Consider the following 22,563-nt stretch of genomic DNA (forward strand, 5'->3'; position numbering starts at 1 on the left):
TCTGGTGTTCGCGTGGCTCCTCCAACTCTCATCAGCACCATCTCTGAAGATGCAGATGACGTCATTCTCATTGCCGTGTGCAAACATTGTTGTACCTTGTTCTGTCTGTTTGTATCATCTGTTTTTCCTTACCATAGTAGCTTCCCTTGCATGTCCATCCCATTGAGGAGGACATGGTCTGAAAATTGACCAAACTAAAGAAGAACACAACTAAGTTCAAACCATTTGATGGTATCTCAAGGCAAAGATCGCACAGCACCGCAGTTTAGCAAAGAAAATAGTGTCAAAGAGGTTTGTAATCAAAACACCGCCAAATTACCAGGAACCCCATTATGTTTTGTTCAGAAGTAAACCGTGAAACAACTTGAATGTCTATTGAGCATCACACTATTGAGGATCATCAACTAATACACGTTCCGATTAACTACTTTTCAGTATTGATTTTTCTGTATATAACAAAAATGAAAACTGGTACAGACGAATTTAAGGAAATTTTCAAGAATCGCCTTCAACGACTTCTTTTAAGCCATGGCAGAAAATAACTTTCGAGCCTTTATTGTAAACGCCCTACAATAGAGGATATTTTCTACGTCGCTGCACGCGTACATTGTTCCCTCCCATCTTGACTCAAACTATCGGCATGTTGCCGCAACAATGCCCCGTCATGAGAGGCCGTGTCTCTTTTTATTCCACCGGCGGAAACGACCGACAATAACCCCAGTGTGTGGTCCTACTGCCGGGAAGGGTAGATGTCATTGTGTCGCCATGCTATATAAATTAATCATGTCGTGTAATAATTGAAAGTTCGCATAATGAAGTCAGCCAATAGTTCAGAAGGTTATACCCTATAGAAGCTTAGGTTAGGGCACAGGTGATTGAACTGGTTTGAACTCTCTTCAAGAACTCATGTTTAGTCTAACAATCAATGGAGTATACGTATATATATAATTGTCTTTGAATCTTGACGAGAGAGATGCTAAAATTTGTTGCAGATATAAGCGTGCAATCGTATCGCAGCGTAAAATGGCAACATAGGCAAGTGTAAAAGACCGACTAGGTATAGACGTTAGACTAGAGGACAACTGACAAAAAAACACACCAAGATTTCACATACGTGTTGCTGTCGGGCGCTTCATTCTCAAATTACTTTTATCAGAAGCCCCCTGTCTATAACTTTATGATGGAGTACCTTGAACGGTTAAATGTTGGTTTGGTAATTCTTTGATATGATTGCATTACAATATTTTTACAATCAGAGATAGTTCATCATCTGGCACCATTTGCTTGTGTTGACTCTCGCCAATGGTATAAAACTTTCCACAAAATGATATGACCATATCAAAAGTGCAATGTGCGGTTCCATATGATATGTAGCAGCAATGGCAATGAATATCATATACATAACATAAGTGTATCATGTATTGGAGTCATCTCAAAATTTCCAAATACAAATGAACTTAATTTCACATATACAAGTAATACAGTGTATTAGAAATATATCTGTTTTGACTTTTACTGCAAGAGTCTATTTCGTTATTTCCAGATCTGTTTGAGAATCTTTGACTCTGTTGCGAATGTGGACATAAGACACCATATAACCATTATGATAAATACGAGCATCAGTTGACATGGCACTACGACAAGCACGTGTCTTTATCCTCTGTAAGCTTACAACCCGGCAGATGTACCGTCGTAAGCTTTGGGGATAATCTCTCAATATTAAAATCACAGTCGATGCAATCATGGCGATGATGCTCCCTCTGGAGCCGCTATTGTTCGATGGCTGAATCTAACTTCTGTTGTTCGTTCTCTGGTGCTCTAACTGAGCATAGGACAGCCCAGTCATCAACAATATATAACCTGCTCACACAGGGTTGAAACAAACGAAAAATTAATTCTGAAAAAGACATAAACCAACTGCAGAGAATGTGTATGAAGACAAATGCCTACAAGATGGCATTTTAGATGTTGAAAACTTATAGGTTTCTGTCAAGGTCATTGAAGCTAGGGTGACAACAAGATGGCGGACACACGCGACTTGTTATGGACGTTCCTGATCCATCTGCCTGTCTGTCTGTCAATCATGATCATCTCTCCTGCGGGAATAATAACGCTCGCGTAGACTGAGGATAATCTGAAATTCTTAGACCGAAATCTTCCGAACCATAGTGATAAATCTACGACTCACTCCTCTTTGTTAATCGAGTTAATTGTTTCGTAATTGTCAAACGTTTTTGCTCAATTTTACGGATAGTTGTTTACAAGAAGAGACGGAATTAAGGTAACGATGACTCACTCACAGCCAGCTGTGCTGTATATCATTATGTTTTGTGTCGAGGATGATTAGTTGTGTCGATACGTAATTGAAGGCCGTGTTAAATCAACTGACATGAACAACAATATCAACAAATTTCTTTCTTTCTCAAGAAACTGTACTTGACATTGTTTGATTAGAAACAAATAATATATGGTTCTTGGGCGTCCGAGAGGCAAGCTAACAGATGGAAATGTGACAAGATATCAAATGCTAGATATCACGATCAGCAATTATGAAGTGCCATCAAACAAATTTTCTTCTATTCTCCCATTCAAAAGCAATATTACATCAAATACCAAACGGCTGTAGTCAAGATATACAAAGCTATGGAAAAGAAAAAAAGGAAATACGTACGTCTCCTTCAAAATTGTTGAGAAGAAAACAGATAGCTCTCTCTACATGTAAAAGATTTCTGTGCCAAACCAATACAAATAAGTTGTATGTGAAATGTCAGTCACAGGCTAGTTGGGTAGCACTGGATGGGTGTGTTGAACACTCAAACCAGTAGATAGGTGGATAAATGTCAACAATTGGAGATTGTAAACAGTTGATGTTCGTTTTGATTATGTCCATTTGGAGCTAAATCCCTTTTGCATTCTACAGTAGCAGGTGCCTGTCCTGCGGACATTGACAGACGACATCACGGATGGCCGGACAGACCATCGCTGGAGGATATTGTTTTTGGATGAACAACTGCTTTTTAAAAACTCGTCTCGAGAGTATCAGTCTTAAGCTGTGTCCTTCGGTAGCACGTGGACCATTGTCTTGTACCAGTCACTGAAGATGTTAAGAGGGTACATCAGGAGATTCACTTAGTCATCCTTTGACGTTGTATGAAAAGCCTTCTGTTCATGAAGCATCTCCTTATGCATATGCATGAGGTAGTAGGAAATTAACAGATATTGATGTGTTCTATGGTTTGATGTTTCGACAATACAAATCCGTGTAATCAAAATTGCATTGCAGTTTAATTACATATTGGACAGGATAGAACAGCAGCTCATTGCAATTAGCACATTCCGTCGGTTAATTTTTACATAGAAAACTACCTATTATTGCATTTGTTCACATGTTAAAAAACTTCAACAGCGAAGCCATTGTTGTACAGTACTACTATCATTTGCTTTCGCGTATCAAAGATATGGTTGGGAAAAAGCCTGTCACCCAAATTTTTCATGAACGGAATTTCAGTATTGTAATCATATAATTCAAGAAAGTTCGATCTATTTTAGTGCACAGCAACTGGACAATGCAATGCAATATATATTGCAATCGATATACACTGCCTGAAAAGCCTCATTTCCAGGATGGAAACTGACTTACACAGTCCTGGAAATTAAACATGTCCTTCAAACTCCGGAGGTTTCATGCCTGCAAACGAGACGTGTACAGTCCTTTACATGTCCTAGAATCTCGCGGAAACGAACCATTTCTGTGTGCAGGACGTGTAAAGGGCTTGAAATACCCTTACAGATTCCCTTGAAACAACCTTACACAACAGGACATGAGCCGTGTGTTGCATTGTGTGTTGGCGGAATATGCATACATTAGCGGCCAATTACCACCTAATTATATTTCCCCGGTCTGCCTCACCCAGTGCATCCCTTTTGTCATGGAAAGTGAAAATCGCGGAACAACGCCCCCCCCCCCCCCCAAAAAAAAACAGCCTCGTTCCGAACACTGCAAGGGAGTCTAGGTGATACAGTTGTCGTTCCTAGATGAGGGTGGTGTAGTCGCTACCCAAACATGAGAGCCGTTTCGATATTCCTCCGCACTATTTCCGTCGAAAGCAATGTCAAATGCCGACTGCAATATCATCGATACAGTTGTATACGGAAGTTCCTTGATCCTTGAAGCCATGGGAGAGAACTTTGGCCCGACGGTGGTCCTGTTATTATTAGTTGCAGCTGACGTCCTGTCGTCCTGTTCCGCGATCTTGAGTAGAAACTACTTGCTGATGTAAAATAATGACCAATGTTCCTCGGTACCATCAGATAACGCACCCTGGTATATAGACACACTTGGACAGCAAGAACGCACATCCACACGCAAAGACGCGGAATTCACAATACCAACTCAACTGAAGAATTTGAAAATTGTGACTGGCACGTTGATTGGCCGAAGGTTTGACCCTATAATTGTGCGAGGAGAAATTCTATTGGCTTTTTCTGAAGAATTTGCATGGGCACAGACACAAAGAGCTGTGAACTACCGCTAGTACCAGCCATGATGTCTATTGTTACAATCACGTAAAGGAGGTTGTTTGAGCTGCCTGATTACCCGTATTTCACTTCACAGTAAAACAATACCTGCCTAGAAAGATGTGAAACATGCCGCTGTGATTATCAACAGCTTGAAACATCGGTAGAAATTTAACGTTCAACGTTGTCATTTAGTTTGTACAATCAAGAACATAACCCGGGACAAAAATTTAGTACATCGAGTCAAGGAGGTTATATCTTAACATAGATCATTTCACTCAGTTTGTGCGTCGACAGTAGCCAAAGTTAGAGACAGTAACCAAGAAAATGGACTGTATTTTGTCCCGTGTTCTCTCTATTCTTTTGACAAAAAGCTGCCCATAAATCAGATCGCAGTCCTATGTTTTCCCTATGTCCAACGTCGTTTCAGTTCAACTTCCTCGCTATGACGCGACAGGCACTCTATAAAAACATCGTACATCACTAGTTTACGAATTTCCAAATTAAACTTCTTTGGTTAGTTTAGTTTCCTAGCTCTTCATACAAAGGGGGCAGATCACGTAACTGATTATCGCGATACACGCAGAAGTCTATTGCAGCAGTTCAGATTTATGTATGTTGAAACAGAATCTCAGTGTGAGTGCAAAATGATTAAAGAAGATATAAGAATGATTCAATGAACGCTGGGTGTTTGTGGCCTTTGTCTGCGCTAGACAATGCAATACACATCCGGCTAACGAACTGCTGTTTATGTAATGAAAATGACGAGTTTGTTTAAGCAAGGAAGTTGAAACCTCCTTGGTTTAAGACTTACTTTCCTATTTATAAGCCAAGATCTATCCCTAGCATTTATTTCTTTCCGACATGTAGAAATGAATATGAATGGCCCGTTCAATACGCGCCGACCGTAGGATTTCCAAATAAGTTGGAAATATCGGGCCAAACAAATCACAGCTTCATTAATTATGATTGTTTTTTTAGTATTTTGTAGACCTTTCTTTCTGACCTTGATTGTATTCCTAAAAATGTGGATGTCGTTTCTTTTTATAGTTGTATTTTGTTCCACTTTGTTCTGTCAGACGATGTCACGGGGAGACATACCAACCATTCAATACCCCCCGACAATCCCCCTTATTTTGTGTTTAAAATGTAAACCTCATTGCTTATTAATTGTCCAAGCATAGCCTAGGCTGGGTTGCAGGGGTAGTAGTTGCCGTAAACAGTAAACCCGCGACCCAAGCTTCGCTTTGAGAATAGGCGCCGCCAAGCCTTTGTCTGCCTATTTCCCCTACACGTCTGGTGTAAGGGTCCTAGAAATTCCTGTACAAGCGCGAGTCCAGGTATGTAAGAAAAAAACAAGGACATTACACGCCGAACCAGGAAAGTCATGTACACAGCCAGGACACAGAACATTTCACAGGTGTGTAAGTCCCTTGAAACACCTGGAAATTATTGATTTCGTGCAGTGATAGTTAATTGTACTAGCCATGCCATACAGAACATTCAGAAAGCAGGTCCTTCTTTGGCATCTACGAATTTCTGCTCCATGATTTGGATACACCATTAACCTCCTTGGATACACGTACATGTGATAGATGAAATTAGTCTCGAATAAAGATATGTGGCAATGATGTTGACGCTAAGATGGCCTAGACTTGTCCTGTAGGGTATACAGAAAGCGTACAGATTTAGGTTAACTCATCCCTGTACCAGCTGAAGCCGATCCATTGTCCTTCAGACGACAGGTGGCCGGATTGTTATCCACCCTGTGACCTTGCCGAAGGTACCCGTGACCTCTACAACAATGGCGGACAAAGGTCGGGTTATAGGGGCTCATTACGGATTACCGTGGCTTGTTGGTAGTCAGCTAACCAAACAATGACGTGTGTGTGTAATGTGGTGCTGGAGACAAGGGCAGATTAGGAATGTAAACAACACTATTCAATAAACCTCATTTCGTAAACCGTCGGCAAGACAGGGCGCGTTGACACGCGCTTGATTAGAAAATCCCAAACGGAAGTGGGACAGAGACGAGATTTAGCAACAGAAGCTAATGTATAGTAAAGTGTATGGTTAGTTTAAGTGTGGCTGTGTATATGCCGTTGCGTGCGTGTGCGGATGTTATCTTACAACTACAGGGTATAACCATGAGGTAACTCAAGTTCACCTTTATCCGAGGGGAAACCTATATCCGTTGATAACGGGGCATTTATCGATATCAAGTCGCCAAACGTTGGCCTCAAATTGCAACATTTTCAATACACAAAAACGTTAAATATTTTAGCTCGAAACCACCGTTCGTCGACTTGATATTCATAAGGTTACTCCGTGGATAAAGGTGAACTAGTAGTTGAACTTCAACTAGCGTTACCATTACCAACATAGGATGACGTGCCACAACTTTGTACAAACGCACATAGAACTTTAGTTTACAATATGACATTTAGCTTTCGGCATCTTCCAACAAATCTAAATAACTGGAAGACTTTGTCCCTTGTTGCTAAGAGCATCAGAAAGCCAGTTTTGTTAGAGGAAATAACATTTTCATACCTAATATTCACGTTAACTTACATGTTTTATTACTATCGTTTTCCGATTGTAATTGCAAATTTAATGTCGTGAATTTCATGACTGTGTTCAGATTCAGAACATGTTGCAAGAGAATCACTTGGTAACCTGATCCACTTTTGGTGACAGCAATGAATTACTAAAATACTACATACGACAATGCTGCATATAACAATTTAAGCCAAGGACAGATGAAATTGAGGAGAAAATGTGGCAAAACGCAACCATTTTGTCACGGCCATACCAGCGCGTGTTTTAACCAATTTACGTCTTTGTACAGCCGTAAATTAATGCTTAGCACAAATTATGTATTTTGTTATCGTCAAAAGTAATATCAAACGACAGGACAAACGCTATTTTAACATGCAAAAAGACAAAACGTTTTCTCCTATACAATATCAAGCTGGCATACCTTGCAACAAAAGTTAGGGAATCAAATGGTTACCGTTATATGTCAAACATGTTAAACATATTTTCCTCCGACAAAAGGAAGTAACATCAGCCCAAGGGGAGTCAAGATGTGTAGTGCATCCATCCCTTTGACTACTTGTCCATCCTATTGTCTTATCTTGCTCCCATTGTCCCCATGCAAACGCACGAGAAAGAATCTGAATCAACATTAGTTCAAGAGGGTGCTAAAATTTCATGATCTGTTTTTGTCCTTGAAAGGGGATTTTGATTGGCATTTGATTGGTTATTCAGCGAAAGTAAACGAACGCTGCCATATGGAGAAAGTGCCGGACCACCTGCATTCCGTGGTAATCTGAGGATTTACGAAAATGTAGAGATAATCATCTCTTAAGTCCTCCTCCTTGTCCTCCTATATTTGTCAGGAAAGATACCTCTTTCTCGTCTTGACAAATTTTAAGTTAAAGTTTGATCTAAATTCTACTTCAAACGAATTGTATAAAAATACTTGTAAATGATAGATTAGAATCTACTTGTTTGTGTGTTGTTGTTATCTAAATCTGGACTACACAACTTGTCATGTCTTAAATAAACGTTACACGCCGTGCTCAAGAACATCGTGATTCAGAGAAAAGATTTACGAAAATTCAAATTTCTTTAAACGTTAATCGTTTCCATCACCTGACGTTAAACCCTTCTATCGACTATCATTTTCATGACATGGCAACCACGTTAGTTAGTCGTGGTTTTATGGGGTGTGGAAAGAACAACAAAGGTGTATATGAGTGATTGACAGGTAAGAAGACCAGCAAAGCTGTTTCGCCTTGGTACAGCTGATAGGCCGTTTGCCCTCCAGCTAGACGCGTTAGCCTAAGTATTGCACCAACAAAAGAAAACACTTTGCACGTGGGGAGGGAGGGGGACATGAGTAGACAAACAAACGTTGCATATACTGGTTCAAACCCCTTGCATATTTGTGTGACACCTCGTGTGTTTACGATCTTTCGTACCACAAGGCCGTGTGACCAATAATTTTAAACAATTTTTGCAGGGCTCCGACAAATACGCTCACTGGACAGACCACAAAATGCTTCAAAACTAGGCTTACTAGCGCACAAATCCAGCCACACCTTACATCTGCTTGCAGATTACTGCACGTATATATAAACTCCAGGTGCTCATAGTTTAGTAATGTACTGATTTATCAGATATATGTACAGATTTACAGAGCTTCTGCACGTTTATTTGTCTAGGTACATGTACCTCTATGGCTGTGGGTCTAATCTATTCACTGGGATTATTGAATACGATATATAATTCAAATGCTATTGTGTCCAACATATGCCAACACATCGAATCTAGTATCAAACGTGCGTGTCAAAGTATGATCTTTTGATTTTTTTATTTTCACGGCTGGGTTGAGACCATTCACTCTGCTCCCGGCGCATGATTGTCCTTTTTGCCGCCATATGGTTAGCACACCTGATTATCCTCACCTGCCGGGACCTGACAAAGAGCATTAAGGTGTGCCACAGAGACAACGTGAAGGGTTGTGGGCGCCGCGGGCAGTGATTTAGGTGATAAACGGAGCTGTCAATCTTACCGTACGGGCTGCCATCTGCCACAAAGCTTGGAACCAGAGGTTATGTCAATGTGCTCCTACATGTTTGGTGCTTCAATCTAGATGCTCCTATTTTTACTACAGTCCAGCGAAAAGGTTATCCACCTAGTTGGTGTGTTGTTTGTTACCTCCATGAAAAAATGAGGTATAGTTTTTGGCGCGTGTCTGTGTGTGAATAGTCAGTCTGGCAGCATGTGAGGGGAAGTGGTGTAGTGGGATACTTGGAGAATTGGATGTACGGTTTGGCTCACGTGACCATATACCGACAGACTGAAGCGGTTAGAGAGACAACAACAACAACAACGCATTTATATCAGATCGTAACCACTATTTGAGCATGACACAGCGATGTTCAGCCAATTATGTTGGCTCTTGTTTCATATACTGCTGTAGTGGAGGAGGTTTGTCTCAAAGCTAAGTTAAAAATGGATTTCCCTAACATTTGTAGGTTATTAGATATGTGTTGATGCAAGGGAAAAATGGTTATGTTTTTGGACTTCAAGCAGCTTTCTTAAAAACTGCAGGTAATGGGCGTAAACTACATTGAAGGAAACCGTGGTACAAATATTTAGTTAGAGGAGAGGGTTCACTCTCTGAATACGTACCTCCATGAAAAATGGAGGTATAGTTTTTGGTGTGTCTGTGTATCTGTCTGTCTGTGTGTCTGTTTGTGTTTCCGGATATTGTTGTCAGCATTTTCTTACATTCTGTTCATTATTGTTGTAAGAGTGATTTACTGTTATTTTATGTGACGTTAATATTATCATATATTTATAGAGGGTTGACGGATATGCAGGTGAAAATTCGAGGTGAGAGAATTGCTATTGTATTGAATGACAGTTACAAATTTTAACATGAATCGATTAACTTATGATAAGTTTTATATTTTTGTCTATGTGTTGGTGAGTACAAAAGAGGTCAATTCTTCTTGGGAGGTTATGAGTTCTTCCAAGTCTACCACTGCAAAAGAGCGTGTTGTTAAATAACTTGTCCAGAAAGTACTATGATGTTAAAGCTCGGCACTCCTCCCTAAAATATGGCAGATAGTAAATGGTTGAGATTACAAACAAAATACGATGAAAACACGCCACATACGCAATACTATATATAGACCTATCGCATACAGTAAAACCTTATATTCTGCATCAATATAGTATATGATCCCCATATGCCGCAGTATGTTATACGGGGTCGGGCGATTTTAACCCTGTAGTTTCATAGTTTTACCCCCGTAGTCATCACCAAAAAGGATGGGGCAGAGAAAGGCCTGTCTCACGCCTGGTTAGATAGTGATGGATGGCGGAGTGATACAGTACAGTGGGTGACAGATTGGTTACGGCCACCTTACACCTGGACTACTGTTGTCTTCGAGATCGATTTAGAGGAAAGTATTCGGAAAATTTGCCTTTTGTGCGTTCTTCATCCTGATTTTTCACGCGTCTTTGCAACTATCACTATCATAGGTCTTCTTTGAGGTAACGTTAGATTATCTGAATCTGACTTATAACGTATAGGAATGCTCTATCTCTAGAGAGACTTGGCAGCCCCTTGAAAGTTCTTAAGTGCTTGTTTATGAATGGTTCAACGCTAGTTCACCTTTATCCGCGGGGTAACCTATATCCAGGCTAGGGTACTTAGGGATAGCAAGTTGACGGACGGTGGTTTCAACTATACTTTTTTTTTAGATATTTCCTTTTAATACCACTGTCTTGATATCTCTAATTACCATTTTTGATACAACAGATACAGGCTACCCCGCGGTTAAAGGAACAAGCGTTACGTAAGTGTCCGGATTGATACAACCAGCGGTAGCAGTGTACCCGTAAAACCGGTGTGTTACGCTGAATGGTAGATATTCCCACAGTAAAACAATTCTTTTGCTTCTGAGGGCATCACAACAAGCTCTTAAAACTTTAATTTATGGCAAGACAACTTTTAAAGTTACAATGTCTGAATAACATATCAGACATCTAATGAATTCTAACTGCTTTATGATAGCCTGTGCCAAACTTGTGACTTTAGAATTTCAAAAGTTATTATTCAACACGGACAAAAAGGGACATTGTATCTAAAGTTGAGTCAGCAACGTTTTTGTCACCTCTAGAACCAATAAATTGGTTTTCGCCATTCAACACAGTCTAAAGATAAAATATCTTTTGAATCTAACACAACTCCTTTGGCAAACTAGATATGGACTTGATCCAAATAGTGAGTGATGGAGAAGCCATGAGCCGGGTCCCAAAAGAGGATTTTCTACGCTTTTCCAATTATTGTTGGTTTGTGCGGCCGGCCGGTCAGAGGTGACAGCGGCCATAGATTGTCCCGATCCGTACGGAATGGAGCACCTAAACACTGGGAAAACGATTGGTTCCGTTCAACAATGGAAGTTCAGATGTCAACTGGTATGGCCTGGTAACAAGGGTGGAGCTGGCAATGTTATCCCGTACCCGACTCAACCGTGGAAGCACCTGGGGAAAATAGAACCACTCAGTCACTCAGCCTACACTGCTAAAAGTATAATTTTGCAAGAGAAAGGAAGATATGTCGTTTGTTATAGAGCTACTTAAACTCGTCTTCCCCTCTTCTTTTGCTAGAATGAGAAACTCTTGTACTTCTTTTTTTTTTGTCACCCAATCTTCGACAATTTACTTGTGCAGGAATTTAGATCATGTCTAGTGGATCTTTTTTTGTGTGCAAACTCTCTGTCGACGAAAGTACATAATTTATACTTGACTTACAAGTCCCTTAAAAATAGCGAAAATTGGACACATAATTATACAGATGAAATGCCAAAAAGCTACATCTGTACTCCTGGGCCGGCTAAATGCTGTGGCAAGTTATCTGTCTATTTGGTCAATTTGTACTATTTTTCCAACGACCTCTGAAGTCATTACAAAGCAATCCCTACTCCTGATGAATGTTAGATATTAGCATCATTTGGAGTTTGGCTCAAACCTGACAAAATAGCCAGGTTTTGAACTCCTGGTTGTAAATGTAACGTTACGATGACGATCTAGAATAAGCTTAGTGGGTTCTGATTAAATCTCGCTTATAGCAGCCCAACCAACATCCGGACGGCCAGAGAAGGGCCAATTACAACTCCGCACAGCAGAGCTTGTGTGTTAAACACAGACCCCATGGTTCCTATCGTCTTGCCCTTTGTCTTGGTGTTGACAGGTGCAGTGCCACGCGCTGCAGTATGTTGAGGAATCCCTCCTCAGTACGGTCGTGCCTTGTGAGGAACTACAACAGTCTGGCACACTTGTGTCCGGAACTGATCCATTCCAGAGATTCAAAAGGTGCCCGAACAATACTGTTTCTTACAAACTACAATGTAAACTTTCCACACTCTACAACAATCAGGCCGAATTCAAAAAAGGGAATCAGACGAGTCTTAGATTTTTTTCACACAAAAAGTCGTCTAGTCGGCTACATTGCAAAGATTCATATTAATGATTTTGACCTTTTAATAACACCAAACACCAGACTGATTGTTTAACTACTATTTTCTACACAGATTAGACTTTACAATTTCGTCATATGTGTATTCTTCTTCACAACACTATCTTACAAGACTGACGTTTTTCTATTTGAAGACTTTGCCAATGGCGTCGGACAGTTGGAGACTTGCAAAGCGCTATACCATAGGCATCAAGAACGGTTGGTCTACCTGTATGATGTCGTTCAATATGTGAATATGCTTTATATGAGAATCTGTTTTTCAATGATAAAATGAACCCATGACGTTATCAGACTAACCCGGAGGTCTGTTCCATCAGCCCGCCTTACGCCCTCGTTAGCGGCGCGGTAATGACAGGGTAGGGGGACAGCAGCCTCATGGTGGAACAGCCTGGTGTCACGTCTTCCGTCACAGAACCTTCGTCTGAGCCACGCACAACAAAGGGCGGGAAAACCGAGCCCGACAGGCGTGCAAACCATAATGATGGGGTCTGGGTGACCTTCTGACCGAACCGTACCCTGTGTACTATGTTTATCTGTAATGGTTATGATTATAGCCGTGTTTAAGTCGTTGTTTCCACACACAAATTCCGTAATTACAGAAAAGACGACGTCAACGTCATGTCACAGGTGATTTCGAAAGAATGGTTGGTTGGTACTTGGAAACGTTTTTTGGTGAAAATTCAGTTTGTATCATAGTGGAGTTTCAAATCGTGCAGTAACGTCCATGTGCAGCTTAGTAGTATTTTCAAACTTTATTGTATGTTTGAGGATCATATTCTAACGTTATAGTTTACTTTTCTTAGAAACGTCAAACAGCCAGTAATAGTACTTCAAGTTCAACAGCTTAGGACACATATCATATCATCTGCATTCAAATACGTGGGGTTCGGGAGGTTTGGATATGAAAACTGTTGCTTTTGCAGTTTAACATTACTATAGTACCTTTCACACACACACACACACACATACATACATACATACATACATATAAGGAAAAGAAGTCGAACCCAACAAGATACAGTTTAGAGTTAGCTTTTAGACTAGAGTAGACATATACTGTTATACACTATTTGTTTGCTTCATTTTATTAGCATTTGCAATAAACTATTTTAAACATAGTAAAACCTAAAACTAGACAGCTCGTGCTGTTGTTGTACGCCGTCTCAACTGTAAATGGATTACACGCAAATAGAACTACTTTTAGCATAGCGCGGGTCTTTGATGTTCGCTACGTTAATCTTGTCTGATCCGATCAACCCACAAGTTTTATCAGGTCCAGTGTTTCCACCGTGTTGCCATCAGCCGCCCTTTGTTGGGAGATTTATAGTGAATGACCAGCTTAACACGTCCGAGAGCGAACATGAAAGGGACACTCACAAGGGTCAAGTACAAAAGAAACACATGGCCGTCCGACAAGCTGGGAACGAAACAGATTTTTACTTCTCGCAGTTCAAGCTACGTGTACCTTACTTTCTTCAAATAAAATCTTGAAAGACAGAAAATCTATTTTAAAAAATCTAGTCGGTATTTTGTCAGCTTTTCTTTGAAATCATTTCCCCTGATTTCCTTTAATGTAAAGCGAAGTTCGCCTCGAGGTATACATACCAAGCTCGCGAAATAGAATAAAACATTTGGATCATTTCTTTGTTTGTGATAACATATTTTGAACTGAGCCCCATCAGCAGAAGGAAACACATAACAGGAATTCATCTTTATGGCCAATAAACTTTTAAGGGTGTCATGAAACAATTATTAAGTATTTCCAGACTACAACGCATAAAAAGGCACCGATAACGAGCAAAAAGAGGAGTTGGTGGCCAGAAGATGTACACAAAATCCACATGGGAACGTAGGAGGGCGGATAAAATACTTGTCTGTCAATCAAAATGAGTGACGGAACTTAATCGGCCACTTTCTTGAATCTTTATCAGCGCCCTTAATGAAAAGCCTCTTCAGATAAGATTCAGAGAGTCTTCAGACAAGATAACGTAACCTCACCTGGGGGCAATAAACACATAGGTAGATTTCACACCGATAAAAGTTTGTCATCTCTAGCAACTCGGCATTTTGTCACTCGTGCACTTAGGTATTGTACATGTAACGTTAGTGGTAAAATAGAAAGATTGCTTGTCCAAGCAGATGTTGTGGTGTACATTTAAAGTTTTCTTTTTTTCATATAAACCTGTCATACATATCACTGCTTTACTTTTACTATTTACCTTGGGTGTCGACAGATGTGCTTTGAACAAAAGTAATTACGTTTATTGTATCAATTATGATATGATTGCTCATGAACTATCAACATATGGATATCACAGAGTACCCGCATGTGTCTGTAGGTATGACTCATGGCTATCAATGTCAATCATATTGATTGTTTCCGTGCACGAGTATTCCATCTGCTCTAGGACAAAATCTGATTTCAAACTCGTCATAAAAGCAATATATCATCACAGATCCGTTGCCACTTCCACAACCACAGTTGACAAACATCCTCCCTGTTTTCTATTGGGATTGAATTAATGAATGAACTTTATTGCTCAACAATCGTACAAGGTACAATGCATATCAATCTATTACAACTACTAGCTACACAGACAATAGTACTGCAAGGCTACATGTAGAACAACACAATATTATCGACAACAGCACAGTCATGTATGAGTGATTTGGTCTCGCATTTGGAATAAAGTGTAAATAAAATGAACTACGAAGTCGGATACATGAGTTGAACATGATATACTTTTTCACTATCGGGAAATTTCTGTTAACGTTGTTCTGAAGAAATTAAAAAACACTAGCATACACCCTTGTCCTTTCTGTGACCTATCTTTATTGAGAAAAAGCCGACCCTTCTTTTGGACAACATCACCCCACCCGCCGGCTATGACTGCCCTTTTTGTTGCCATATGCTCGGCGTAGCCTTTTATGGTTCTCACCTGCCGAAAGGTGTGACAGGAAGGCTAGGCGTGGCGCGCAGGTAGAGGTGTCTGGTGACCCCCGGGGCAGGGGAGGTGTGCAGACAAAACGTGCAGGGATGATTGACAGGTTTGGTGATGTGGGGTGCCCATCTGCCGGCTGTTATCTCCCCTATCATTGGCTATTCATTAGGTGTGTCATTATGGGTAACACCAGCCACTTACCAGCCTGGCGGTCATACGGTACACAGACAGGCGTGTGTCATTGGTTGTGACGTACATGCATTTATCTAGGCAAAGCATAACATTGGGATGAGGTAAAGCTAGCTAGTTCACCTTTATCCGCGGGGTAACCTATACCCGTTGTTTTTTTAAAACAGACTATTCAAGGATATCACTTCGACGTATTTTTTTTTTCAAATTGCAGTATCTTGACAATGTTTTGATGCCCGTAAATGTCCTGCTTTTGAAAACCAACGAGTATAGGTTAGGCCACGGATAAAGATGAATTAGCGTTAAATGTAACGTTAAGTATAAGTAAGTCACCAGGAAGATGTTATTTGTAACACATGTTTGGCAGGCATGTGGAAGCTGCTAGTTATATTGGTCCACACAAATTGTCCATATGAAGAAGCCACTTCTGTTTGATAACAACAAGCTGTCATTTTACAGTAGTTCTATGTTATATCTAATCGCATCAACACATGTTGATATTGTAGTCGTGACAGTTTGTAGTTCTTTTCTCTCCTTGTTAATTGATCGTTGTGTTTAATCTTTTGTTCGAATAGTAGTTTAACATCATGCATTTCTATTGTCTTGCTCATTTTCAAAATAACATTACTTTCGTGGAGGAGGCTTGTTGAGGGAAGTGATTCAAATAGTATCAATTTTTGTAACCTGAATCAATATACTGACAGCTTGATCAATGTTGTACTTCCGTGTTTCCTACAGCAAGAAAAAACACGTCACATAACGTTAACTATTTACATATTGTGTAATATCATCTCTCAGCTCTCGTTCCCATCACTCCGAAGCTTAGGAAAAAGAATAAAGGTATAAATGATATCATTCATGATTACGTCTATAACATGTAACAGGTATTCATCGAAATCGAATGACATTGAACGATATTTCAGTTTCTATTTTATGATACATTTCACCATTACATGTTTTCTTCCCAATCTCTTGTGCATGTATTTGTCATAAAGCATTGACGGCAAACTACAGTAGTATCAATGGAGAACACGAGGAGATAATAATGGAAGATACACAAAAAAGCCGACAATCAAACAAGACAAGAGGCGAAGAGATACAATTAATGCAAAAATTGATTTTTTACTCGCCCCCTCCTCGTGTGACCAATTACGGCACAAAACCTGTGTGTTTACGGAGTGATTATGGAGCATCTTTGGCGTCCGTGTGTCACAAACAGAGACACCATGGGAGGGGGAAGACACTTGGTGCCATCCGATGACACGGTGTCTGGACGGTTCTACTGTCCAGGGGACGTAATCATATACTAGTAGCTCATCGCATCTTCCCAATAATCTTCATACCAGAAGGCGTCATTCGGGACTCTTTGTCTACTTTGATCAGTAAAAGGAAAAATCTACACACTTAGTTTCAGTTGGGATAAACTCTACTATAGATGGTGGAAGCATGCACGACATGAATGCAGTTATGACTGTTTGCGTATAAATCATAACATTTCTTTCAAAGCTGGTACTGAAACGTTCATCTTTGAAATCTGAAAGAATTCGTATTATTGAGATAAAGGATAAGTTAATGATGCGGGTAACAATGAGATGAGCTTTAAGTGCACACTATTACATGTAGTTTCAGAAACTCTATGATCTTGGATATAGGAATAACTACATTCATGCTACATGCAATATTCAAGTTACATGTACACCAGGCCCTTTAGGTACAACACCATTGCATTGATGTGTAGAGAGTTTTTAACAATAAACCTCACAAAGCCAATGATTGCCTTAAATCCGTTGTAATCCCTGGTAAATGTCAAAGATAACGTTTGTCTGTCATTACTGTCGTGCGTCAGTCTATTCATACTCCATACGTTGTTGGTACATCACTATGATAGCTAATGGAGTCCTGTGTTGTATCAATGTCCCATCAATGGGCGGCAGTACGCCGTAAAGACATCATACTAACGAACGGTTAGACTTGCATACGATGGCCAAACATTTTAACAGTTCAACGTAGACGAAGGAAAGGTGTTCAAGATTGATTTTGTGGCCAAATGATTTAACCCGTATTTTGTTGGTGGGTGTTAAATTTTAGTGCAATTTTTATGAGATTCGTGTTGAGGAAATCGTCGGCAAGATCTCTTAGCGCCCACTCGGGGTCCAGAAGAACAATGGGAGAACAAAAACACCGGAGGAGCCCATCTCGGCCCGGAGGGGGACCTGTCCGTCCAACCTGTCATTATCCACGGGTGCGATATGTAACCCTCGTTAGCGCTCTAATGCACATCTGCTTCCCTTAAACAGCCGCACTTGTCCATTGTGGGGAAGACGGCGGGAGTTTCGTGGCATTCGGGCTTGTTAACAAGGGATATGACAGCATGCTGGACTAGAGAAAGGGCCTAAATCCATTGTTATCAAGCACTTCATATGTGCAAAAGTGTGTATCACTTTAGTTGTTTACGCGATCATTTTCATACATACTAGTACCACGTTCTGATTCTCACTTCATTAAGGTTCTCGTGCGTAGTTTTTAACGCCAGCAACGGCGTACATATAATCTTAAGTCATACTCTTGTGAATCCCTTGTGCAAGCAGCACTATTATACTTATATGAGATATAGTTGTGTAATTTGTACGCTACTCCAACCATAGTTCTGCTTAAAACACTAACGTATCATGACCATACAATACCGTTAGTCCCACACGTTTATATATAATCAATTGAATCAGACAACAATGTTCATTTCATATATAAGTAAATTTAATATCGCTTTGTACAACACAAATTCCATAGATATTTACACACATGTGCTCGTTTTCGAACAACCTGAGAATTCATGTACATGTAGTCACAGTTTAAATGTCCACGTTGTAGTCTTTACATGACCGGCCAAGTACAGTATACGGAGTAGAATAAACTGGAAATTATCTATACTGACGAAATCAGTGAGCACAGAACCTTGCTGTTCAGGATCCTTACATTTAAAACAAAGGCACTTTTGTCAGGCACAATATCTTGACAGAACCAAAGCCCATATTTCGGTAAAACGGTGTACATATTTCAAAGAAAATACTACCCTATCGATATCAGGTATTGTACATTGTACTTGAAAATGCGTTTGCACATTGCTTGACACTGTATGACTAGGCATTGCTTGATACGAAATCAATGGGACTATTTCTTTGCAGTATATGCATGTACTTTAAACTAAACGACATGTCCATTCTATGATACAGTTCAGTAGTCTGCAATACACTGCTGTCACCTGGTGAAGGTTGGGAGCTTTCCAAAGGGCAGGCGATTGCTGGCGTCGGGCGGGCACTGCGGACACGCACAGGGCAGCGGCCACGGGCTGAAGGGGCTTCGGGCATGGTGATGACTGGAGCCGAAGGCGCTGCTCGTCGGTACGGTACTGCTGCTCACCGGAGTGTGTGGAGGAACGATCGGGGTCGGAGGCATGGCCAGCCTGTGGAAGGGCGGTACGGCGGCCCCTGATGGTGTGGGGAGGGTGGTTGAGGGCAGTCCGGCGCGGCGAGTGTGTTGAATGTCACTCACGAGCCGCTTCATCTCCTCCAAGGAACTGTTGAGCATGAGGATGTAGTTCTTGGCCAGCAGCAGCGTGGCGATTTTGGAGAGTTTCCTGACGGACGGACCGTGCGCGTACGGCATGACTTCCCGCAACCCGTCCAGCGCCGAGTTCAGGTCGTGCATTCTCTTCCTCTCCCGATGGTTGACTTTCAGACGGAGCTCCTGGAGTTCTTCCTCCGATAACTGCTTCTCGGCTTTCTTCAGACTCTTGCTCCTCCTGATCTTCCCCGGACGGGAGCGGGAGGAGGGTGAGGAGGGGGCGGGCGAGCCGCCGCTGGACCAGGACGATGTCGGTGAGGACGGCCGGGGAGACACAGACGGCGAGGTTCTGTTGAACATCGCGGCGTCCGGAGTCTGTTCCATCTTCAGAACCCACTTGGCTGTCTCAATGTCGGTGTTGCTCATATCGTTGCTTCGTGACAGTTTGTTGTTGAAGAACTGACCACGCTTCATGTCGAGCGACTATTTAGGGCAATAGTGAACAATAGAACGAAGGTAGACAAAAGGATCTCGATGGCGTATATTACAATACAGCCAATTGGAGCAGAGTGGTTGCAGTGGGCGTTGCTGCAAGAGAGATGTCCAACCAGGGAGGGCGTCATCCAGAGTAAGGGCTCCGCCTTACGTTTGTCACGTGAGCTGCTCAAAGTCGGTGCTTTTTTGAAAACGTTGGTGAATCTCTGGTGAAACAAAGGCTTTTATACCTTCAATCATTGTCATCAATGCATTTCAAAATACATTGCAACTTAAAGCGATACTACTGAACAATATGTCGTTTTATGAAGTCGTTCTTCACAGGTACTAGGGTCTGCTTTTTGCTTCTTTGCAGAAGAAAAATAAGGAATACGATTTCACAACTTCCCTTGCGAAAGTAAAGTGAACAATGTTGTATCATGACAATGTACTTCTAAAAGTATCCATTTTTGTCAAGCCTAGGTACAACAAAAGACAAGTTCGATACATCAAAATTCGTCTGGAGAATACTTGACAATCGCAAAGGTGAGTCGGCAATAACACAAAGAAAAGCTATGAGCTTTTGGTTCCCAATAAGTGATAGTACTCTTAACTGACCCGCGAGCTCTTGTAAATAGTTTGGGCAAATTTGAGAAGACCAATAATGTACAGTTAACGTACATCAAATAGAATCTTACGTTCTTCTAACGACAATGTTGAAAGCCACCGTCCACCCAAAAGCAGCATATGTCGCGGTGCTGCGTGCAGCAGGTCGCTTTGTTAAGTCCCCTCGCCTGTCTGATCGCATCTTCAGAACCTGGCGGAAGGCAGGATAATGACTAGTTTAAAATGTCCCCACCACAAGTTCGCGCTTTGATTCCTGAGATAATGACCGGTTAGACCGTCTGCACCAGAAGCTCGGGCCTGGGACGTGTCTCGTCCAGTTTCACGGCGCTGACAGGACTGATGGAGGCGGACAATACAGAACTCCTCCCCGGTACAAATCAGACGACATTTCCGACTGACCCCATTGACCTTCGCCGGTCGTTAACACAAGCAAAGATGATCGGTGGACTTCAAATGTCATTTGAAATAAATTTTGAGCGGATCCAAAACGTTCAGTATAATAGTCAAGAATAAACGAAAGTAGAGATAGTTGCAGAAATAAAACAAAACTTCCCATGAATAAGGACATATTAAGGAGTAAACAGTGATTGTGCTCAGTGAGTGATTGAGGAAGAAAAGAAGATAATGCCCGAAGGAAAAGTGTATATTTTAATAAATTGTTGACCATCCTATTCCGCCAAAACCAATTCTTACCCCATAACAGAGGGCGACAGAGAGAGGGAGTGAGTGAGTGAAGATATTGTCTTATGCTCTCCAAGCAGATGTTAGGTTCTGGCTGTTTTATTAAACGTTTTTTTAGTCGTCTTGTACCGTCAAAGGTTTTGACGGTACAAGATACAAAATGGAAAATCCGATAAAAACGACAAAAAAACGTTTAAAAACAGCCGGAGCCTAACATCTGCTTGGAGAGTAATTGTCTGATACCTGTATGCTACAGTCAAAACGTCATAACGTTTTTTCTCTCATAGAAACGTTTTAGTTTCTATTGTAAGCGATTCTTACAAGTCAAGATATGGATTCTTGATATACAGGACTTGGAGAAACACGTAACCTGCATGACATGCTACACGATTTGGGTAATCAGAGGGGCTTAAAAACAAACATGGCGGCGCCCAGGTAATTCAATGATTTGCTGTGTTTTTAATTCGCAATGAAAAAAATCTTGTGTAAGCTGTGTAGAACTAAGACATACATGGAGGTAGAAACAAGTGACATTGTGAGCATAAATTTGGCCATGTGTGTGTTATTTCTAATCTTTTTTCATACGGGCCAGCTATATACGTAGTACTCATGAATACAAAACATTGACAATGGGAGTTATGAGTTATGCCTTATGGCTCCCACAATCATAAATTGGCCTTTAATGTTGCATTGCACATATTTCTCATGGAGCATGGAATGGTCTTTTATAGTTGTCATCCCACATTTTTGGACTAACATTCTGAGTCAGACCAAGTGGCTTTTATCAACTTGGTCAGACATAAAATACTTTTGTCTCATATGTTAATATACATCCTTGGTTCCTTATCTAGAACTAAATAATTATGTGTCTTGATGTGACCACAAAAGAAATACATTCCAAAATAATTATAAAGAATAATTTAAAAAAATAACCTTTTTCTCCATAAAGATTTTCTTTCTCCGTATGAAATTAATTCCCTGGGAAAGAGATATGTTCTCGGACTATCAGAGTGACGGATCTCGGGAACTGTTTGTTTTCAGTTGCCATAGAAACCAATTAGTGTAACCCACCCATACAGTTTCCAATATTATGCCAACAATATGTAACGCTTATAGGTATGATAGCAATTATCTATAGTTATTCTTTCTCACTGTTTGTAACACACACAACAAACTATAGCAGCAATACACACATGCACTAGGTATAGCCACTGGTATAACTGATCCCACACCTAACCAGAGACCACACACTGTGTGATGGTCAGTGGGAGCCTGTCCAAAGAAGAGACCCTCCCTCTCCTGAGGCTGTATTGTGTGTCTGGAGGACGTATTGTCCTGTACCCCCTCGGACAGGACAAGTCAAGATGTCTGCTGCCAACCGGACACAATGAGGTGTTGGTTAAGTCCTGCTGAAGGCCTTTGAAGGTCTTTGAACTCCAGACGACTGACCCTTTTTCTGGGATAAAAAGGTTCTTTTTCTGTCTCCTTCACTTTGAACTCCCGTCTTCTCAT

At 40.9% G+C, this 22,563-nt stretch overlaps 1 protein-coding gene across 1 annotated transcript; it reads right to left on the reverse strand.

The window, feature by feature from the left end:
- Window positions 1-18,440: 18,440 nt before the first annotated feature.
- Window positions 18,441-19,880, reverse strand: LOC118422839 (oligodendrocyte transcription factor 2-like). Its single transcript, XM_035830624.1, has one exon. The coding sequence runs from the start codon at window positions 19,741-19,743 to the stop codon at window positions 18,964-18,966; it is 780 nt and encodes a 259-aa protein (XP_035686517.1). The 5' UTR covers window positions 19,744-19,880; the 3' UTR covers window positions 18,441-18,963.
- Window positions 19,881-22,563: the final 2,683 nt, after the last annotated feature.

Source organism: Branchiostoma floridae, chromosome 9 (assembly GCF_000003815.2).
Source record: "Branchiostoma floridae strain S238N-H82 chromosome 9, Bfl_VNyyK, whole genome shotgun sequence".
NCBI lineage: Eukaryota > Metazoa > Chordata > Leptocardii > Amphioxiformes > Branchiostomatidae > Branchiostoma > Branchiostoma floridae.

Excerpts from the sequence above, each read along its gene's own strand:
- LOC118422839 (XM_035830624.1), bottom strand. The coding sequence starts at position 19,743 with ATGAAGCGTGGTCAGTTCTTCAACAACAAACTGTCACGAAGCAACGAT.